The following is a 21,298-nucleotide window of genomic DNA, read 5'->3' on the forward strand; positions in this document are numbered from 1 at the left end:
TGGGACTTACTAGCGGCACTTTTCTACACAACACAAATGGTGTAGTCCCTGAAAGAAGTTGAGTACTGAAAGCCAGTTTTGAGCATATCATTCCATGCCAAGCAAGAGAGCTGCTTCTATCAGTTTGTTTGTTACTTGGAATAAGTTGAGTAATGGACCACTGGAGATGTTGCATTGGCACAAAGGAACCTTTGGACCTGTATTTAGCCACTGACCTCCCTGTTTTGGATTGAGTGTTAGGTCCAGTGTGTGAAGCAGCAGAGGCACAGCAATGTGGGATCAGCACAAGGGTTTCGGGAATCTGGTATGGTAGAGTCATTCAGAGCTGAACAGGCGTGAAAGATTGTTACTGTACAGATGGATAGTGCGTAGACCCTGAAGTTGAGGATCACTGTATGTGAGTATAAGGAGTAAGTATTCGGTTAGAAAGGATCAGTTAGTACATTGTTTTCTTGAGTTTGGCCCTTAACAGCAAATCAGAGTACAAATGTAATGAGTAGTCTTAAAGTGAACCAGAGACGAAGCACCCTCATGTATTTTACCATATATATCAGTGGGAACATTAGAGAAAACACCTACCCTGCTTTCTGTTTCATCCTTCACTGCTCAGCTTGCTTGATATCCGCCCTAATAAAATCCCCAAATGAGCATTCAGTCTGGCTTTGCTATAATGACGCAGCTATAATGATTCCTGAGCAGAGTCAGAAGGGGGCAGGTTTGGGCTTGAAAATACATCAGAGAAGACAGACTCAGCTATAATGATTTCTGAGCAAAGCCAGACTGAATGCTCAGTCGGGGATTTTATCAGGGCTGATAACAAGCAAGCTGAGCAGTGAAGAAAGAAACAGAGAGCAGGTGTAGGTTTTGTCTCTGGTTCACTTTAAGGCCAAATTTATACCTTTTTGTTTTCTTTTTCTAGTAAGATTACAAGTTCCTAATTTAACTTGTGTTATCAGGGGACACTATCCAGTTAGGTCCAGATAAGTACACCAAGACCTCATAAAACTTAAAGGGTATCTGAACTGACAGTAATATGGAGGTTGCCATATTTATTTCCTTTTAAACAATACCAGTTACCTGGCTACCCTGCTCATCCTCGGTCTCTAATACTTTTAGCCATAGTCCTTGAACAAGTATGCGAATCAGGTGTTTCTGAATGAAGCTGCATGCTTGTTTCAGGTGTGTGATTCAGACACTCCTGCAGCCAAAGAGATCGGCAGGATGCCAGGCAACTGGTATTGTTTAAAAGGAAATCAGTATGACAGCCTCCATATACCCGTCACTTCAGGTTCCCTTTAAGGTGAATTTTTGAAAGGGCCTCATTCAAAGGATTCGACTGAAATTTGAATATTTGGGGTGGTCCTAAGCTGCCAGAGTAACCCAAGTGCAGTATGCCTTTTACTTGTCAAAAGAACCCTTCCACACACACACACACACACACACACCATTGGCCATGTGTAGCTTCAACTCTAAAGCCTTGACAAGACTTCTAAAAAAAATATTACAGGGCTGAAGCTACAAAGGGGGACCCGGATAGATACAAATGGTGGCCCAACTCAACAGATCAACTAACAGAGGACTGTAATGGTAATGGAAGCAAATGAAGGGACTACAATAGGAAACACTGCAAGAGAGGAGATCAGTGTAGGGATGACCAATGAGATGCAAATAATTTCTGAGTTGATAGAAATGTTTATGCTAATTTTAGGAAAATATATGCAGCTTGAAAATGGACCAATCAAATGCTGCAGCAGACAGAACACAGGGCAAGTAACGTTTAATGGCATTTACGCAAAGTGTGTATAGGGCATTGCACAAATAATACAACTCACATTACATACACAATGCACACCTGTTTGCGTTACGCTACTTGCATAATGTGCATTATACAAGCAAAATGCGTGTTGTATACACCACAGTATGTAACACAAGTTGTCACACACTTTGCATAAACTCTGGTAAACTTTGTGTACGCATGTAAGGTTCACCACTGTTTAGTGAATCTACCCCGGGCCTTGCTTAGTATACTGATGGGGATGATCAATGAGATTCAAATATGTCCAAGTTCATGCAGATTTATGTAAATTTTTATGGGAGTGGGAATTGATTGGTCGATTTTCAAGCTGCATATATGTGCATAAATATTAACATAAATCTGCATGAACCTGGAAATATTTGCATCTCATTTATCATCTTTATATACTTCTGGGGGCCTGATGCACAAAACAACTTTGTGTGACCTCAGGAGCAGTGATGCTTGCTGTAGGCCCAAAAATACTTTAGGAGGCATCATTTATGAGTAAAGGAAGTGTGGTACATTAAAGCTGTGCTACAGTCACATACATTCATGTGTTGCCTGATTTGGCCTTGACCAGATTCTGTATTGATTATGGGCACCTCTTGGTGCCGCATGTGTGTGTATTGGATTGGACATGATGATGCTGTCAGTGAACTGGCATAGCACAGTTGTGTATTGGATTGCACTCTCACCCTGCAGTGCTGAGTCCCTGGTTTGGCTTCAACCCTTAATTGGCCCAAGACTATAATGGGACATAGGACTATAGTAGGTGGGGGCATAACTAGAGGGGAGCAGACCCTGCGATCACAGGGGGGCGCAGAGCTGTGGGGGGGCCTCATCTAGAAACCTTTCCCCATCTGATACAGGGGACCATCCTCTGGTGTTTTTATGGCTACACTTGTTATGGGTTTGGAGATCATGACCGCCACACTTGTTTTATGGCCCTTGTGAGATGGGCCCCAAGGCCGTGATGGGCACCAAGGGGAGGCAAGGGTGTGAATGGGAGGCAAAGGTTTTACTGGGGGCCCCATGTACTGATAGTAGGGATTAGATTGTGAACCCCTCTGAGGGACAGTCAGTGACATGACTATATGCTGTGTAAATGTGATGTGGAATATGGCAGTGCTATATAAATACTAAGTGCAGTAATAACACGTTAAAGAAAGACACCTACATGGTGGCCCTCAAAGAAATAAAAAAAAAAAATAGACATACATACATAAGAATAAAACAAATACATTGCACATGAAACTTGGTGGCCACATCCTTTTACTCACACCTAGTAGAGGATACAACAGACACAAACTGGATGGGCCAGAGAACATTCAACAGCAGACACACATAGACTGCCCTCAGAAGGAACAGCTGCAGACACCAGATAGGCCACAGAACATAAAAGAACTTGAGCAGGCCCACCACTGGATAAGCCACAGGAGATGCAAGAAAAGACATGGGGCAGTACACCTGTGCATGTTTGGTGGATAAATCCTCTGATCCACAAGCCACAGACAATACAAGTGTAGTCAGCAGGCATACAACTAGACTGACCACAAAAGATACAACAGCAGGCACACAACTAGGTTGACCACAGAAAATACAACAGCAGACACACAATGAGATGAACCCTAGGAGATACAGAAGCAGACACACAAATAGATGGGCCACAGAAAATATAAGAACACAGGCATAACAGACACACACAAGATAAGCCACAGCAGATGGGCCACAGAAGATACAAGACCAGGCCCAAAAGACACACAACTAGATAGACCACCAAAGGTAAAAGATCAAACACAACATACCAGTGTAACAGTTTACTACTACGACAACAAACACACATTTGTAAAGTGTTTTTCACCTCTAGGACCGAAAGTGTTGTCTCCGATCAGTACATAGTTGTGGATTGTGATGTGTTACAGGGAGAAAAGTTATGTGACCATAAATAAGGTGGATTCTCAATTTTGATTTAAATGCCACCAGATTTGTAGTTGTCTTGACTGGGTGTTTTAAGGCATTCCAAAGCGTAGAGACCGCATTAAAGAAGGCTCTGGCTGCAAAGGTTTTGAGTTGGATGGATGGTAAAGTTATTGGATCTTTTTGATCTGAGGTTGTGGGAGGTGAGACGCAGTTGCAACAAATCCTTCAGGTATCCGGGGCTTAGGTTGTGTAGTGATGTGAATGTTAGCATACCAATTTTGAAGAGGATTCTTCAATTGTATGGGTAGCCAGTGAAGTGAGGAAAGAGTTGGTGTTATATGGCAATGGCGGGGTAGGCTTGTTAACAGCCTTGCGGCAGCATTTTGTGCTATCTGCAGGCGGTGCAGGTCTTCTTTAGAAAAGCCTGCATAGAGGGCATTGCAATAGTCCAGTCGTGATGTGATGAAGGCGTGAACTTAGCTACACAAGTTACTAGGGCAGGAACTTTAGGTACACAACTAGGTAAGCCACAGAAGATCCAAAAAATGAGGGGTTCGCCCGATCTCTAGTTCAAACTTTGGTGCCAATGGTTATGCCCTTAACCATCTTGGTTGAGGTTTGGCTCTAGCTGGGTTCACAGAGTCAAATCATTTGACACCAGGAAATTTCTGGACCAAGGTGCTGGAAAAATGTCAGTTAGTGATTTGAACGGTAATCAGTCAGGACATGTGCCCATTTTAATGCCATAAACAATCTACAACCAAAGTGGTATCATAAGAATAATTTATCATATAATTTGGGAGCAGGGATCAGTGGGCATCTAAAAGACACCTGTGTCAATAATCAGGCACCCAATGGGTGAGTTGGATGCCGGATGCAAATAGTAGCTGATCGGCTACTACATAGAAGATAATGGTTGTAGCTGATCGTAGATAATTGGCTACATTTAGCAATTGTTTGGGGTAACAGGATTAAAGAAAACCTGTAATGGACCCCACCTCTCTGGGAGTTACTTACCTCGGGAGGGGGAAGCCTCTGGATCCTAACAAGGCTTCCCTTACCCACCTCCTTCCAAGTGCCAGGGTTCCCCGAAGTGCTGTGAGGTGAATATTTACCCACCACAATCCTGTGCAAGTGCACCAGCCACTCTTCATTCGGGTTAAAGTGGAAATAGCTGAACCCAATCGATCCGCTGTACTGCGCAGGCACGAGTCCTTTTGCGGGTAAGTATCCCCTAGAGGGATTTTTGTTACAGTACAAAGTCTCTTTAATGTTAGGAATTAGGAAGGCGACGTTAGTGTTAGGCATTAGGTGGAGGGGTGGAGTGGGGAGTATTAGACATCAACAGGGGAGGATTCAAGTAAGAATGAGTGCTGGGAAAATGCATGGTAAAATATTGGTAATGTAAATTACCAATATTTTTTTTCTAGTGGCACCACCCGCCACCAGTTAAATATATATATATATATATATATATATATATATATATATATATTTATTTATTTATAGAGAACATCAGCTAGTGCCAAAGAGGCTTGATTCAACCAAGAAAGTCTTCATCAGCTCGCTCTTGATGTTGGGATTTGTTGCATCATGGGTTCAATTCTACAATCTTACCACCCAGAAACTATATTCCAAATCCATGCGTCCCCAACAATTTCTAATTATATGAGCTGAAAAAAAGTGTATAAGGACCATATACCTGCACTCATACTACCCAGACCATGTATAAATACGCATATATCACACACATCCATATCCCCCACATAAACACAAATGTATCCATACATATTCGCACTCATACTGACCAACCTTCTTGGATCCGTCCCCCCCTCCTCCCTCCGAGACGGAGCGGAAGAAGAAATAATATAGGAAAAGAAGGTATCTTTTCACTATAAAGCTAGTTGTTCTTCCATTTATTCCTACAGACACTTGCCCAGTCACAGTTATTTTCGATAAATATATACACTGCTTAGAGTAATAGAAATCTATTCAGTGAGTAGACCAGAGGAAAAAAAAATTAAGGGAAGCCAGATCTTCACTTCTTCTTAATATTTTCCCACAGTGGTTATAGAGCGCTGGATACATTTTCTCTATTGGAATATCCTGCAATATCATGTTTTTGTTTTCCATAAAGTTATTTCTATTTTTATTCTTTTATTTGAATGAGGGTGTTTTTTCGCTAAGCCAATATGTCATTATTGTTTTCCTTGCTACTAAAGTTTCCATCATTATTAATTCCTCATCTTTTTGATTCTCTTGTCTCTCTGATCTTTTGATTTCTCTTTTCTTTTGTTGCTTCCAAGCTGGCCCATAAGAGTATCGATTTGAGGATTAGCAATTTTTTTTAAATAAAAAAAAACCTCTTAATTTCAGCCCAAACTTTTAATAATTTGGGACAGGACCACCAGATATAAGTGTACAGGTGAAACGTGAAAAATTGTGCAAAAGTCCATTTATGTCAGTCTTTCAACTTAAAAGGTGAAATATATGACATAGACTCATACATGCAAATCCAGATATTTCAAACCTTTATTTGTCATGTTATGTTATCTTATGAGAACCCCAAACCAACATCTCAGACTATCTCAGACAGAATACTGTGAAAATGTTCAATACGCTAGACTCAAAGTGTCAGACTTTAATCAGCTAATTAATCAAAAACACCTGCAAAGGGTTCCTATTTCATATGTTAGTTCCACATTTTAAGTTGAATAACTGAAATAAATTAACTTTTGCACAATATTTTTTTTTTTTTTACAATGATTTTTATTAGAATTCTTAAAAACATAACAGAGAACATACAACAAAACGCATCATGAAGTTTCAACAGAGTGCCATATACAGAACTTTGTTAATTAACAACAACATCAAAAATAAAGATTGGCTTATATTAGAGACATACTAAATTCTCTGGTTTTGCTTTATGTCAAATGAAGTACCAAAGAAACGTTATACATAAAGGTAAATCAAACAGAATCTGGTTGGCCTAACGGGAACCTCTTAATCCAGGGAGCCCAGAACTTTTGCACGACATTTAATTTTTCAATTTCACCTGTATGTTTTCATATCTTCTTTACATCTCCAACAGCGGTGAATTCCCCAAGCAGTGTTTGTCTGGGGTAACATACCATTTATTTATGAAGTTAATTTGCATAGCTTGGAGACTTGGATCTCTAATGTACCAGAGGCTGTATGCAATTCACTTTTTCACCTGAGTTTTCTCCCAGGTGATATTGTCGCAACTTGTAAATCAAATGCCTTTTACACCGCCAGCAAGCAAACAAATACAATCATTTTGACAGTACTTATTCACCTACTTTTTGGTACTTTTTTAAATCGAAGATAAAAAATTATAGCCTTGCAGAAAACTCATGTGTAACCACTCTGCTTCTTCTAATTGGTATCCCAACTCCCTCTCCTATTTTGATTCTTTTTTTTTGGGGGGGGGGGGGGGGGGGGTTCAGCAGTCCTTTGTATAGTTTATATTTATCAGGGGTTTTTTTTGTTTTGTTTTTATAAAACTTTCTTTGAATATTGACAATGGTTCTTGTATATGGTTGGCGTTGTTAGAAGCTTTTTTAAATGAAATTAACTATCTGTGCATTAGCAAATGGGGCGGGGCTAATTGTATATTTTCTATGGTATAGATGCTATATCTGGTGTAACCTAATAGCGGGATCGATTTTATGAAATTGGCATCATTTCTTCTCAGTAGCTGGAAAGAAATCTGGATTTTCCTTTAAGGAAGTTAAAGTATTAACTTTTTCTTATAACCCAGTTAAAAAGGAACTGTCACGAAAATCTTAAAATTTAAAACACATACAATTAAAAAGTACATTTCTTCCAGAGTGAAATGAGCCATACATTACTTGTACAGACTCTAGGTCTGTCGCCGCGCATGCACACCGGCCTACAGCGTGCACCCAACTGCTGTGCGCACGCGCCGGCCACGCGCACCCGACCACAGCGCATACACGCGCACATGCCCGGCGCACGCACACATGTCTGCCCGCTCGGCCGGCCCGCCTCCTACCCCCTGCGTCCTGTCCCAACGGCTGTGTCAGTGCAGGACATGTGCAGTAGCGCAAAAGCACTGACACACAGACATGGGATGCAGAGACACTTATACTTTATTAGGTAGGATTCCCTGAAAAAGATTTATACAAAGAAGCTGGCCAGTCTCCCTGCTCGCTGCACACTTTTTTGGCAGTTGGACGGAGCAACTGCCATTCACTAAGTGCTTTTACAAATACAGAAAACCTTGAGAACCCCCCATGAGAAGATGGTCTAGTCCAAAATCTGTCGGTAATATCAGATTCATACTACTTACTGTAAGTGTCAGCAACATCGGAGAAAACTAATTTATGGCTCATTTTACTCTGGAAGAAACGTACTTCTTATTTGTCTATGTTTACATGTATTTAAAATTTTTAGATTTTTGCGACAGAGGTCCTTTAAATACTTTAATTATGAAAAAGAAGATTCTATGCCAACTCTGGGGCTGGATATGGTGCCATAAGCTATTTTTATCCAGGCTGCGTGTCAGAGAGTGGCCTGGTTAGACTGTCCGGTGTTTCCTGCTCTATAGCTCCTTGGTTCAGGCTAGTTCAGATGGGTGCACAGAGCTGCATCGTATGAATCATCTGATGTGGGAGGATCTATGGATATATGTGCGGAAAAATCCCAATTTCTTATCCAAGTTCTTAAAGTGGACCTGAACTCTTGCACAGGACAGAAGGAAAACAGAGAGAAGTGCACCATGTATATATTTAGAGAGTTTAGCCTGTCTAATTCCCCCTCATTTGTGACTAATCACATGTTGTAATTTGATCTTGCACCTTTGTCAGCTCAGGAATCTCCTCTGCCATGGCAGAACAGCTAATTTGTAAACACAGGATGTTAACAATATGTCTGCTTCTGTGAAAGCAGGAAGCAGACACACTGCAGATTTATTGCAGAAATTGTATCAGCCGTAACAAAGAAATGTTTTCCTTTAAAGGTTATTATGCTGTTGCGTATCTTTTAGAGCAGAGAGGACGTTCTGAGTTCAGGTCCGCTTTAATATCATGGTGTGCTCACATTGGTGGCCAGGCTATTTCCAGATGGGTGGCATAGAGTGGCCCTGTGTGAATGGTTTTATACAAAGAATCCATAGACGTGTGGTGTGTACACACATACAATTTTGAATGGCCAGTGATTGGCAAATTGTAGCACTTCCTGTAGCATGACAGTTTACCTGCACAATCTGTTTATAGTATTCAAACTCTGTTGGCCCTCAAGCTACATTGAAGTACAGTAGTAAGATTGGTCAATTTATTGTCCAATCAAAATTGCATGTGTGCACGCACTATTAGGCAGTTTAAAGCCTGATACATCACATTCAATTATGATTGGTCAATCACTGACCAAATGTACTACCTCCATGAAGTATGGGAGTTTACCTACAGTCTGTTAATAGTATTCAAACTCTGTCGACCCTCACAGTACTTGATGGGGGTGGTAAAATCGATCAATCACTGGCCAATCATAATTGAAGATGTGTACCAAGCTTAAAATATGATTGGCCAATCACTGACCAATTATACCACTTCCATGTAGGTTTACCTACACAATCTGCTCATAGTATTCAATATCCGTTGACCCTCACACTATATGGAGGTGGTAAAATTGGTCAGTGATCGACCAATCATAATTGAAAGTGTGTACCAGGCTTTACACTTGAAAAATCAGTTATTCAAATGTAAGAAAAACATCAGGGTGCCCACTTTCGGGCAGTGAGGCCCAGTGCACACCGAGCGGATTTGGATGCGATCCGCCGCCCGCATCCGCCTGTTAATCTGCTTGAGTAATGTATTTCAATGGGCTGGTGCACACCAGAGCGGTAGGCGTTTTGCAGAAACGCATACTCGCAGGCTGCAGCATTTTTGGGATTTCGGAGGCATTTCTGCCTCCAATGTTAAGTATAAGAAAAACGCAAAACGCTCTGAAAAACGCCAGATCAAAGCGGTTTTCCAGGCGTTTTTATTACAGCAGCTGTTCAGTAACAGTTTTACTGTAACAATTTCTGTAATCTGCTACACACAAAAAAAAAAAACGCTACACAAAACCGCAAAACGCTTCATAATAAGAAGAAAAAAGGCTTCAAAAACCGCTAGCGTTTTGCGGATCTGCTAGTGGTTTTTGGTGTGCTTTAGGCCTAAACCTCTGGCTCATTTTTGCCTCAAAAGTTCATTTTTCTCAACTGCAAAAAAAAGCTAATGTCAGGTTCCAGACACACAAGCGTATACCAGACGGTCACAGATGGCTAAGATCACACTTAACTACACATTATTCTGAGCCAACTAGTGTCAAGGCTATTTACTCAGTAAAGTGATATACAGATACATAATAATAGTAATAATTACAGTGCAAATGACAAACACACACGCAACACATTGGTGTTCTCGGCCAAACCCCTCAGTGTTGCTCAATGTCTCGAACTGTCAGACACTGCAGGGAGGGGGAGGGACATCTGGGGAGGGGACAGATGCTGTTCTGCTACAATAGGGGCGTAGGGGGGAGGGCCGGTGCTAAACTAAAAGCATCATCACTCCTGGAAATCATGTGACTTTGCCACATGTTTGTACTTCGTCCTTTCTCCTCGCACATGCCTCGCGAGTAGCAATGGGATTACAATGCCACTATTTTTGTTTTACAGTAATACATTTTTTATAGTTTTTCCAAATTCCACAGTGCTGTACAGAGATCACTGATCCATCTCTATCAGTCCCTGCACCAGAGGAGCTTACACTCTAATGCCCTCACCACAGTCACACTTATTATACATTTATAAAGCTCTGGCATCTTCCACAGTGCTGTACAGCGATCACTGATTTATTTCCATCACGTACCATAGGAGCTTACATTCTAATGTCCTCACCACAGTCACACACAATTATTATACATTTGTATAGCTCTGACATATACCACAGCGCTGTATAGAGATCACTGATCCATTCCCATCAGTCTCTGCACCACAGAAGCTTACACTCTAATGTACTCACCACAGTCAACACAATTGTTATATATTTACTGTATATAGCTCTGACATATGCCACAGTGCCAGGGCTGTACAGAGATCACTAATCCTACCATAGGCATAGCCTAATGTACTACTGTATTATTATTATATATTTATATAGCACTGACATCTTCTGCAGCACTTTACAGACTACATAGTCAAGTCACTGACTGTCCTCAGTGCAGCTCATAATTTAATCCTACCATAGTCATACTCTAATGTCCTAACATAGTTTTTTTACTGTCTGTCCTCAGATGAGCTCACAATCAAATCCTTGCCATAGTCATTGTCTAATGTCCTACCATATTATTATATGGTGCAGACTGAGACAAGCCCCCCTCCCCCCTTTGAAAATCCTGGGTTTGCCCCTGCACTTCAAGTAGAGATGGATTAGGACCAGAGAAGACCTCAGACAGACCGGGGAATTTGCCACTCCCCCCCCCCCCCCCTCCAAAGCACCCATCTCCCCAGATATCAGTGATGCAGATATTATCAACTACAAACATATTATATCAATTACGGCAAGAAATACCAGTGAGGGGCAGATAGTGTGAGGTAGTTTCTAGTGGCAGGCTGGTAGTGATCTGTACATTTTAGTGGTGGATAAGCAGGATAAGTAGTGATCTAAATAATTTAGTGGCAGGCTTATAGTGATTGGTAAATACTACTAATGGACATGTAATGATTGGTAGATTCCAGTGGCAGGGTGATGGTAATAGTTAGATCTAGTGTTGTGAGTAGGAAGTGATGAGAGAGATGGACAAGGTACCAGTGGTTGTCAAGATGCAGTGGTTGTTCCAATGAAGTTGTCATGGGTGTTAAGCAGAACTGGGTGCTAAGTTCCAGTAAGGGCTAAGCAGTATTGGGTGTCAATTTGCAGCAGGGGTTAAAAATTATTGGGTGCCAAGCAACAGGTGGTGCTAAACAGTCGTGGGTGTCATGTGGTTGCTAAGTAGTGAAGGCTGCCACGCAAGTTTTTTATACAGACTGTGGGTGGATACTGACTGCATGTGGGCAGGGCATGTGGATTTGGGCCATGTCTGGTTAGTGGGTGTCATGTGGGTGCAGGCCATGGGTGGGTACTAGTGCCATGTGGTTGAAGGCCATGGGTGAGTAATCAGTGACATGTGAGTGCTGGTTGTGGGCCATGGGGGGTATTTGATGTCATGTGGATGCTGGGTGTGGGACTAGGTGGATACTTGGTGCCATGTGGGAGCTGGTTGCAGTGTATGGGGGTGCTGAGTGCAATGCCTGGACTGGGTGTTGGCTATAGGAGTTACTGGGTGCCATAAGGGTGTGGGTGCTGGGTGCCATGTAAGTTGTAGTTGCTGGCTATTTTGTGAGGGTATTAGGTGTTATGTAGGTACAGGGTGCGGCCCTAGGTGCCATGAGTGTGATGAGTGCCGACAATGGGGGCATACTGGGAGTCCTGTGAGTGCTGGGGTAGATATAGCAGGACGTAAATGATGAGTGAATGAGGCAATGCCAGCAGGGTATAAAGGATAGGACTATCGTTCCAGCAGAACTGGAATGATTGGTAAAAGGGTCATCATGTCTACATGGGCAGGAATGAGGGGCAACCAGCACATTTCTAGCAGTGCAGAAATAAGGGGTGACAAAGAGAGGTCTAGCAGGACAGAAATGTATCATTTGAAAAACTGATCACATCATGTCAAAAGTGCATGAAGAAATCAATAAAGCACATGTAAACTGATAGGGATCTGGAGGAGGACATATTTATTTTGTTTTGGGCTGTTTTCACATGGATTTAAATTTTGCATGTGTTTTTCCATAGGCAACTTGTGATGTTATGTTATGCATACTTTTATGCGAATGCTTACATGCCTCTAGCGTAATTGACAATCTTTATTATTAGTTAGTATTTATATAGCGCCAACATCTTCCGCAGCGCTATACAGAGCATATTGTCTTGTCACTTAACTGTCCCTCAGAGAGGCTCACAATCTAATCCCTTCTATGGTTATATGTCTATGTATTTATCATGTAGTGTATGTATCATAGTTTAGGGACAATTTAGGGGGAAGCCAATTAACTTATCTGTATGTTTTTGGGATGTGGGAGGAAACTGGAGTGCCCGGAGGAAACCCACGCATACATGGGGAGAACATACAAACTCCTTGCAGATGTTGACCTGGCTGGGATTCTAACCGGGGACCCAGTGCTGCAAGGCGAGAGCGCTAACCACTACGCCACCGTGCTTTACATGAGAAACGGATGCGGTGTCTGAAAAAAACGCAACATGCTTTGTACCACACACTTAAACGCATGCGGAAATTGCAAATATGGAAACTAGCCCATACACTTGCATTGCTGTGCGTTTTTCTGGTGTGGAAAAACACAAGGATTCCCATGATGTGGAAACGCAGCCTTAAACAATGCAGATTGGCAGACTGTCCTGCTGATCCTCTGCCTCTGAGGCTCCTTTCACACTATGAAGGTTACATTGCGCTTGTTCTTGAATGACATCGCAACGCATCTATGTTAACGATACAGTGAAGCATACAGTGCAAGGAAAGTATGCCTCACTGCCACTGTAAGTACACGCATTACCCTGTAAATCACGGCATGCAGTGCGTTATCCAGAAGGCACCCACTGAATCAGAATAGGATTAAGATAAAATGGGTCCCTAGGCAAGAGAGCAGTTTTTGCCCACCGTTGATGATAACCTGGCTTTAAAAAAAAAAAAAAAGATTTGGTTAGCATCCACCACGCCCCCAGACTCTCTCTAGGCCCTAGGCAACTGCCTAGTATTGCCTTGAGGATGATCCAGCTAAGCTCTGCATTGCACCACACCGCAATCAATGTTATAGCCTCGTAGGAATATCATTGCTTCTGCGTTGTGATGCAATGATATTATAGGGCCAGATCCCATTAACTTTTTTTTAGCATTTTCGCCAAGGAGATATTTTTTTCATTTCTAAAAAAGTAATTTTTCGGCAATTGAAAAAGTAATGTGCATATTAAACTTATATCTAGAATTTTCTTGCATGCTGGGCGCTTTAACAGTATTTTATTGGCAAGGTCTGAAAATAACTTGGAAAAACCTTATTGTATAGGAGGAGAAAAGTTATTCAATTCACTTTATCTCCAAGTAGACAATTTTTCATCTTCTGTATAAAATAACTTTGCAGCACTCTTCAATTGAAAAAGTACCATAAAGTAGGTGACACAGTATTGTCAACATTCACTTGCTTGCTGGGCCCATATGAATTTACTTTTTCTCCTGAGTTTTCTCCAATTTGTGATAGTTTCACAAATTAATAATTAAATGCTGTTTAAACCAGCAGCAAGCAAGAAAATACTCAAAATAATTTCAATAGTACTTTCCACTTACTGTTTGGTGCTTTTTCAATTGCAAAGTGGTGAAAAATGATTTTAAAGAGAAGATGAAAAATTATCTCCTAAGGGAAAACAAAACAAAAGTGCATTTGGGCCCTTGTCAATAAAATGCCCTTTTAAACCCCTTGCAATCAAGAAAAATAGAATAATTTTGATAGAACTTTTTCACAAACTTTTTGTTACTTTTTCTTCAATTGCAAAGAGCTTAAAAGGTATTATAAAGAAAAGATGAAAAATGATTTCTTAGGAGAAATCTCAGGAGAAAAAGTTAATATGGGCCCAGGGGGTTGATTAACAAAGCTTACGTTTTTGCCTTAACTGTAAGGAAAGCTAATGCGTGAGATCAATAAGAAAAGATAATTCATGGGATACACAGATGAGAGGCCTTATTTCACTTTTTCTCCTCAGTTTTCTACTGAGAGATATATTTTCATCTTCCATTTTGCAATAACTTTTCAGCACTCTCCAATTAAAAAAGTACCAAACAGTAGGTGAAAAAGTACTTTCAAAATTATTCTGAGTATTTTTTGGCTTGCTGATGGCTTAAAAAGCATTTTATTGATGAGACGTAAAAATATCAGCTAGGAGAAAAAGAGGATTGAATAAGAGCCAAGGGGTTTGATTCACAAAATTGCGGTAATACTGCAGTGCAAAGACAGCGAACAGTATTATTTCTCTTATTTGCCTGGCCACAAGTACTGCGGGTTTTGCTATTATCGCGACCCGCTACAGTAACGCGTGTTGCTAACGGTTACATTCATAGTAGCGCGCCTTGCTCTAACAATGGTTTAACTACTCCAGTACCGTAGGTCACGCTAATAGCGTAATTTGCGGTACTTGCGGCCAGAAATAAGAGAAATAATGCCGTTTGCTGTCTTTGCACTGCAGTATTACCGCAATTTTGTAAATCAAGTTAAGTCAAGTGAGTTAAGTCAAATGAGAGCTAAACCATGAGTTACGTAAGTTAAGAAGTTAAGAAGAGACAAATTATGAGTTAAGCAACTTAAAGAGAAATAAATTGTGTGTTAATAAGTGAGTTGAGTTAAACAGAAAAGCTTTGTGAATCAGCCCCCTGGTATCTTAAAAGGCATTAAAAGTGAATTTAAAAAGATGAAATTTATCTCCTAGGAGATAACTCAGGAGAAAAAGTTAATTGCATATGGACCAAGGTGTGACAATATCATATAGGAGAAAACTTAGGAGAAAAAGTGAATTGAATAAAGCTCATAGGGGTTGATGAACAAAGCAGTGGTAATATTGTTGTACACAGATAGCACGCGGCAATATTACCGTTGCTACTCATGTAACGTGAGAATTACTACTGTAATGCTCACATCACTCGAGTACCCTGGGTTGCGCTAATAACGCAACTCGTGGTACACTGCTGGCAGTAGTAACGGTAATATTGCCAAGATAATATTGTCTGTGCACAGCAAAAATTACTGCTGCTTCGAGCATCATAGTTACATAGTTACATAGTTATTTTGGTTGAAAAAAGACATACGTCCATCGAGTTCAACCAGTATAAAGTACAACACCAGCCTGCTCCCTCACATATCCCTGTTGATCCAGAGGAAGGCGAAAAAACCCTTACAAGGCATGGTCCAATTAGCCCCTAAAGGGAAAAATTCCTTCCCGACTCCATCAACCCCATAGTGTGAAAAGACCATAATACTCTTAGCCATAGACACTAAAGCATGCACACACAAGCATGCGGATCAGTTGCTCTGACTCAGTCTGACTGGATTAAACGCATGCTTGTTAAAGGTGTTCAGATTCAGACATTACTGCAGCCAAAGAGATCAGCCAGGCAGCTGGTATATTCTTTAAAAAGGTATAAATATGTCAGCCACCATGTGCATCTCACTTCAGGTGTGAATTTAAACCAGTCATCAAATGGTTAAAAGAAGCTGAAGGCTGCCATTCCTTTCTGTTTCCACAAGGTGGTGGATTTTACATGGAATGTGACGTAGGGACAGGACATGATGGCTGGGGAAAAACAGGAAGCGATGAAAGGCACAGACAGGAAATGATGAAAGTACACAGACAGGAAGTGCCAGGTCAGAGGTAAAGAGGGAGGAAGTAGAGAGAAGACATTGCTGGGACTGGCAGCAGATGAGGTAATAAGATATTTTTTTTTTACATTTACACCCGATAGCCCCTTGTTCTGTCACCAGTAGCAGTCACTACACCTCTATAATGTAATATCATATGTATTTGTCTCAGTCTCAAGAGTTTGAAACAGTCCGTAGGTCTGCTCAGGGAAATTTGATCTGACACGCTCCAACACGACACCCTCCACTAGGAGGACAGTTCTTCTCAACGTCATGTCTCCTTCCTGATCAAAACCCCCAGACTTTCCTCCAACCTTGTTGAAGGGGGTGGGGGGAGATAATTACGTCTTACTGTGATAGCTAGGAAAAATCCAGAAATATTTATATTGTCAAAATTATAGATTTTAATGGCTGTCTAAAAAAAAAAAAAAAAATACTGCAATCTTCCAAGATCTCTATCTTCGGCCATGTTTACAGATGGAGGCAGATAAGAAGATATATATGGATTCTAGGCAGGCACAGTATAACAGAGATATTATTTAGCAAAATAGAATATTACTGTGGCTGAGGTCACAGGAATGCTGAAATTACATAAATTAAAGCCCATTTTGGGGGGGGAAATATTTTAATTTTCGATAGCATGAAATGTGTCCCAACTATCCCACTATTGCAGAGACAGAGGCAGCCCCTATTTTGTAATCATTTTTGAACCTGTTTCAGGTGTTACATATGAATCTGTGTAAATAAGAGTGTTATGTAACAAGTGTTATGTAACTACTGCAAGTGTTTATACACTGCGCACACAGCCTCAAGCTTATTGTATTGCTAATTGTAAACCGCTGTGTGTTTTTTCTTACTGACCTTTCCTGCAGTATTTGTGGAGGAATGAAAAATTCACATGTTCACTATATTTCAGCCATGCATTACCATTTAATAAGGCAGATGGATGTCTGTGTTGTAAAAAAAAAAAAATATATATATATATATCCATTATTATAATTTATTAAAATGTAATAGTATTTTAAGAAAAAAAATAGAATAATAATAATAAAATGAGTAATAATTACACAAAAAATGGATTATAATAAATTAAGTAGGCTTAAAGGGATACTGTAGGGGGGTCAGGGGAAAATGAGTTGAAGTTACCCGGGGCTTCTAATGGTCCCCCACAGACATCCTGTGCCCGCGCAGCCACTCCCCGATGCTTTGGCCCCGCCTCCGGTTCACTTGTGGAATTTCAGACTTTAAAGTCTGAAAACCACTGCGCCTGCGTTGCCGTGTCCTCGCTCCCGCTGATGTCACCAGGAGCGTACTGCGCAGTCTCAGACCATACTGGGCCTGCGCAATACGCTCCTGGTGACATCAGCGGGAGCGAGGACGCAGCAACGCAGGCGCAGTGGTTTTCAGACTTTAAAGTCTGAGATTACAGAAGTGAACCGGCGGCGGGGCCGGAGCATCGGTGAGTGGCTGCGCGAGCACAGGATGTCTGTGGGGGACCATTAGAAACTCCGGGTAAGTTCAACTCATTTTCCCCCGACCCACTACAGTATCCCTTTAATACTACTACAATAATACCATTATAACAGTATAAGGAGTTATAATAATATTAATTACACATTACTTCTACCCTTAAAATAGTTTTTTTGCTATAAAAAAAAATAACGCAAAACCCTGTATTCTTTCGGCATTTTTAAAATGTTACAAAAAAAAAAAAGGCTTAAAAAACAAAAACAAACAAACAATCTTTTGGTACTGTGAGGTGTGTATTGGTGGTTGGTATGTGGTGAATAGTCCTTTTTATAACTGGAGGTGTACTGGGGTGGGGAGCGGTCCACTCTTTCCCTTCCCTAAAATATTTAAGCATTAAAGAACCTATTTTGGGGATAAGAGAGTATTCCCCACTCTCAGCTTTCATGACTTAAATTTAAAGCAGTACTCTGTGAAATGTCACTGGAGCGTTCAATAAGAATATTTTTGTTGTTGTTGTTCTTAAAACATTTTCAGGTGCTAAAATTGTTAACAGTCCTTCCAAACAGTTGAGAAAAACATGTTATTTGCTCTACAGCAGGGGTCCACAAACTTTTTCGGTCAAGGGCCGGGGTCAACATACTTCAGACTGCTGGGTGGCTGGAGTATATTTAAAATGGTGTAGAAAAACATTACATTGAGCCTAGGTATTGTAGACAGCGCCTATTAACATGGGCATCCCGCATGTTTCTCATTTAACCACAGCAGATGTTATCCCCCAACACAGCATGTGCAAATATTATGCCCCCAATACAGCATGGTGCAGTTATTATGCCACCAATACAGCATATGCAGATAGTATGCCCCCCCACCACAACAAAGTCAGAAAGTATTCCCCAACTGAGTATGCTCTCCAACACAGCATGTGTAGGTAGTACCAACACAGCATGTGTAGCTATTATGCCACCAACACAGTGCAGATATTGTGACCCTAACATAGCAAGTCATATGTGAGCTATAATGTCACCCAATGGCCTACAAAAGCCTGCAGCACAATCTCACCCATACACACATGACCACTGTACCAACGTATACAGCACAACCCTCCATTTCCCCTTCGCAAATAAACCCTAACATTTCTGCACAGCACTGACCAAAATATATGTGATTATGCCTGTTACAGTCATCCCCTCCACCCATCAATCCAGAGCCTGCAAATGATTGCTTTCTGGCTTCAATGTGGAAGGTTGGGGCCAGAACTGCTACTCTATATGCAGGCCACCAATATTTAAAGATGTAGCGGACCACATCTATAAGTAATACATTTTGTGTGTGTTGGCAGTAAAAAAAGCCACAGGGGGCAGCATTCGGCCCGCGGGCCTTAGTTTGAGGACCACTGCTCTACAGGAACAGTAGTGTTCTTAAAGGGTTACTCTTCTTTAGTACAAACACTGTGTCATGTTTATCATCACTATACATAATTTATGGTTTTCTTTCAAACCCAGAATTCTCCTCTTTCTGTATCACATATTAAGGTGCAGCTATCCTGAAAACAATATCATGAATAAAATTCCTTATTTTATTACATCCTATAAAATAAAACCCCTGTCCCTGCGTCCTCCTGTGTCTGTGCGTCTGTTGTGCATGCGCGGCACTCGAGCGGACTTTGGACAGCGGTGGAGGATGGGCGTGCATGGTAATGTGCATGTGTGGTTCGTGGCCGTGCATGCCTGAGGGACACGGCTGTGCGCCTCGGGTCGTGGCTGTGGGTGCGTTGCAGGGGGCGTGACTGTGGCCTAGTGCCAGTTTTTCAATGGGCAGGCCTTTTTACTAGTTACTTTATAAATAAATTAGTCAGTGTTTGCTCATTGTAAAATCTTTCCTCACCCTGATTAACATTCTTTAATGCTATCAGGTGCATCTTAGCAGAATGTTTGTTTCCTGAGTATTCTAAAGCCAGTAGAAGTCAGTAGAAAGAACACCTGGCCTGACCTGTGTGGCATGTGTAACTACATTCCTTTCTTGACATATCATGAAATCCTACAGTCCCGATAACTTCCATTTTTATCCCTCTACAGAGTGGAGCTTCCTGTACAGATCCCATGACCATATCAGCAATGATGGATGAGGACCAAGATCGCCTGACTGAGACAATATTAAACCTAACACTAGAGATCATCCACCTGCTAACCGGAGAGGTGAGTTCTGGGAGGTCACATGAAGCTGCTTTTATCTCATCTGTTCATAAAACACACTTCGTCAACATGAGATGAATTCTAGGAATGCCATGTGACTTTTTGTTTTTGGTCTTTCCAAACAGATCTTTCCTCCAGTGAAGTCTGGTGATCGAGTGATTGTCATGGTACCATCATCTCGCTCCCTGATACCCAGGAGAAACAACAATGAAAAAATTCTGGAAGTCACAAATAAGATCATTGAAGCGTTGACGGGGAAGGTGAGCACTCTTCAGAAATATGGGTTGGTAGCAGGTGCCTAACTACAAATCATGGGGCCACCAGAAAACTTTGGTAGGGGCCCCCAATATGCACATCCCTTGCCTATCCTTGGTGAACCTCACAGCTTGCTGATCCATCTTGCAAGGGTCATAAAGCAAGTGTGGACATCGTAATCTTCACACACATAACAAGTGTAGACACAAAAGCACATAATCTGAAGAATGGATCCCTTTATTGGAGGAAGGAAAGTTTAGTAGTCAGGACCCCCTCACAGCTCTTGGCCCCTGATGCAGATGCAGGGACTTTTCTTGTGTAGTTACGCCCCTGGTTGGTATGCAGTAATGGGAAGGGAGGTATACAGGATCTTCTAAAAAAATTAGCATATTGTGATAAAGTTCATTATTTTCTGTAAGGTACTGATAAACATTAGACTTTCATATATTTTAGATTCATTACACTACAACTGAAGTAGTTCAAGCCTTTTATTGTTTTAATATTGATGATTTTGGCATACAGCTCATGAAAACTCAAAATTCCCATCTCAAAAAATTAGCATATTTCATCCGACCAATAAAAGAGAAGTGTTTTTAAAACAAAAAAAGTCAACCTTCAAATAATTATGTTCAGTTATGCACTCAATACTTGGTCGGGAATTCTTTTGCAGAAATGGCTGCTTCAATGCGGCGTGGCATGGAGGCAATCAGCCTGTGGCACTGCTCAGGTGTTATGGAGGCCCAGGATGCTTCAATAGCGGCCTTAAGCTCATCCAGAGTGTTGGGTCTTGCGTCTCTCTACTTTCTCTTCACAATATCCCACAGATTCTCTATGGGGTTCAGGTCAGGAGAGTTGGCAGGCCAATTGAGCACAGTAATACCATGGTCAGTAAACCATTTACCAGTGGTTTTGGCACTGTGAGCAGGTGCCAGGTCGTGCTGAAAAATGAAATCTTCATCTCCATAAAGCTTTTCAGCAGATGGAAGCATGAACCCACTTTTGAACCAGAAACAGCGGCAGAGGCGCCTGACCTGGGCTACAGAGAAGCAGCACTGGACTGTTGCTCAGTGGTCCAAAGTACTTTTTTCAGATGAAAGCAACTTTTACATGTCATTCAGAAATCAAGTTGCCAGAGTCTGGAGGAAGACTGGGGAGAGGGAAATGCCAAAATGCCTGAAGTCCAGTGTC

The 21,298-nt window shown here is 41.3% G+C and overlaps 1 protein-coding gene across 1 annotated transcript in view; it reads left to right on the top strand.

The window, feature by feature from the left end:
• The window catches only part of LOC137536958 (zinc finger protein 721-like), a 67,889-nt gene that overhangs the window by 6,713 nt on the left and 39,878 nt on the right, over positions 1 to 21,298 (top strand). Inside the window, exons 2-3 of the mRNA XM_068259124.1 lie at positions 19,739 to 19,858; positions 19,981 to 20,115. Of these exons, the coding sequence (XP_068115225.1) occupies positions 19,763 to 19,858; positions 19,981 to 20,115 (231 nt within the window). The 5' untranslated portion in view covers positions 19,739 to 19,762. The remainder of the gene's footprint in view (positions 1 to 19,738; positions 19,859 to 19,980; positions 20,116 to 21,298) is intronic.

Source organism: Hyperolius riggenbachi, chromosome 10, assembly GCF_040937935.1.
Source record: "Hyperolius riggenbachi isolate aHypRig1 chromosome 10, aHypRig1.pri, whole genome shotgun sequence".
Classification (NCBI taxonomy): Eukaryota; Metazoa; Chordata; class Amphibia; order Anura; family Hyperoliidae; genus Hyperolius; species Hyperolius riggenbachi.